Below are 2,436 nucleotides of genomic sequence, written 5' to 3' on the forward strand. Positions count from 1 at the left end.
TTCAGTTCAGATGGACATTTTTACAAGTCTACGGGATGTTCCTATGGAATGGCACAATTCATTTTGATTGCATGTGCTATAAGCGGGTACACCATGAAGTTATACCCTCTCATCAACTTCCTTACTGTCAGCTTTCCTCCACACTGACTAGCTGACATGTGGTGTGCTGTCATGTCTCCTGAGGTTGTGGATTATGGTCCAAACTGAGCACTGACATCACCCAAAACAGTTTGTCTTACACAGTTATCCTGTTTCCCATGTAAAATAGCCTTTGAGTGACCAAAACATCAACCATACTGTATTTTCTCCAGTAAAATGCTCAGTTGAGAAAATGTACCTTTTCTCTGATGTCTAACTATCAGTAAGAATGAAGGACAGGCTAGGTGGCCATAGCAACATACAATCTTGTATTACATTACATCATGCTTTCACAAATGATTTGTTTATCTCACCGTTTGTTCATTTCTGTGCTCACTTGTGTGTGTGTGTGTGTGTGTGTGTGTGTGTGTGTGTGTGTTTGTGTGTGTGTGTGTGTGTGTGTGTGTGCAGAGAGACGCTGGGGAGGGGAGTGTGTGTCAGTCATTCAGGGATAAATAGAGAGGCAGAGCTCAGAGTTTGTCAGAAGGCTGACCTGACAGGGTCACACACAGGACCAAGCAGGAGCAGGACCTCAGCATTTGGACCCTTTATTACAAATGGAGACACAGGAAGATGTTCAATACTGTTTTCAAGACAGAAACTCTACTTGCAGAAAGGCTTTGCTATCGACATCTATCTACATAACACTGTACATCTTCTTCTCATTGATTTCAGCAGTTACAGTATTTTTGAACATACTGGTGATCATCTCCATCTCTCACTTCAAGCAGCTCCACACTCCAACCAACCTGCTCATCCTCTCTCTGGCTGTGGCAGATCTCCTGGTGGGACTGATTGTGATACCAGTAACGACTGTAGCAATAATGGAACCATGCTGGGATTTTGGGGAATATTTCTGTGGGTTTTATTTCTGCATCACTTGTTTGTGTTCTTCTTTATCTCTGGGCAATTTGGTCTTGATATCTATTGACCGTTATGTTGCTGTGTGTGATCCCTTATTGTACCACTCTAAAATAACAATAACAAGAATGATTTTTTGTATATCCATTACCTGGTGTTGTTGTATCATATACGATGCTGCTATTGCAATAATCTCTTTGAATGTACAGTTACCCAGCAGGTGTTTGAAAGAATGTTTTACTGTAGAAGGGTCAGTCGTGGGTAATATAATTGACTTTGTAATTACAATGGTTGTCCCATGCTCTATTATTATAACACTTTATTTGAAAATATTTGTGGTGGCCAGATCACAGGCCAGAAAGGTATTTTCAAAAGAGGCTGCCAGTGTGTCTGGTGTTAAAACTGTACAGGCAAATAAGTCAGAGAGAAAAGCAGCAAAAACTCTAGCTATTGTTGTTTTCACCTATCTAAGTTGTTGGATTCCATTTCATTTGTATTTATTTTTTATTTTAATTGACAATTTATCATCATTTATCATCAGCTTTTTGCCACTTGTTAATTCCTTAATTAATCCAATAATTTATGCTTTCTTTTATCCATGGTTCAAAGTAACAGCTAAACATATTTTAACTCTGAAGTTAAGACGTTCATAGTTCCTATGTTTTCTATTCCTAAATATGACACACATCGGTTTGATATGTTTTGTAATACATTTGTTGTAATTGCTTCTTTCATGTAACAATACACTGACATTATTCATCTCAGTGTTGTCGTCATAGATACATGTGGTGGTGATACAGAATGATTTAAATGGATTGGAATGGGATGGCTTGGAGAAGGCATATGAATGCATAAGCTTGTTTTATAAAAGACATTGTAGTCATTTAGGGTTTAAAATTCCAAATACCAAAGTCTGTGGTTGTTCCATGTTATTTAATGATAAAAAGTAAGTACATTCTGAGGACGTCAAGATTCATTCTATATGTTGTTTAACATCTCCCTCTAGTGGCTCAATTGTGACACAATGCCTTCATCAAGTGTGGTAGAGTTGAAATGTACAATATTGCATGACATCAGATAACGTCCAAGTCTATCTCAATGGTGTATTGTGTAAGTAGTTGAGGGTAAAATGCAAGAATATGCAATCATGGTTAACACTTTATAGTGTTCAGTAATAAACCATTTGTAAGGCATTTACAGTTTGCTCACCATGTATTAATCATTACTCCCACATTTGTTAAATGTTAGTAAGCTAGGTATTTTCACAATGATATAAACTACTATATGCATTAATGATGAAACACAACAGCGCAGGAGTCGCAGCAGACACTTCAACCTCAACATACTGGGTATGAACACTACAAAACTTGTTTATAAATGTGTGAATAACAAGCTTACTATAAATAAATGTGTGTTTAATGATAAATAATGAAAATA

At 37.1% G+C, this 2,436-nt stretch overlaps 1 protein-coding gene across 1 annotated transcript; it reads left to right on the plus strand.

Moving 5' to 3' along the window:
- Positions 1-695: 695 nt before the first annotated feature.
- On the plus strand, positions 696-1,652 carry LOC311124864 (trace amine-associated receptor 8a-like; the record flags this gene model as incomplete). Its single annotated transcript, XM_084198962.1, has 1 exon — positions 696-1,652. One exon carries the CDS (start codon positions 696-698, stop codon positions 1,650-1,652), a length of 957 nt encoding a protein of 318 aa, XP_084055088.1.
- Between the last annotated feature and the right edge of the window lie 784 nt (positions 1,653-2,436).

This window comes from Coregonus lavaretus (genome assembly GCF_964263955.1).
Source record: "Coregonus lavaretus genome assembly, contig: HAP1_SCAFFOLD_3761, whole genome shotgun sequence".
NCBI lineage: Eukaryota > Metazoa > Chordata > Actinopteri > Salmoniformes > Salmonidae > Coregonus > Coregonus lavaretus.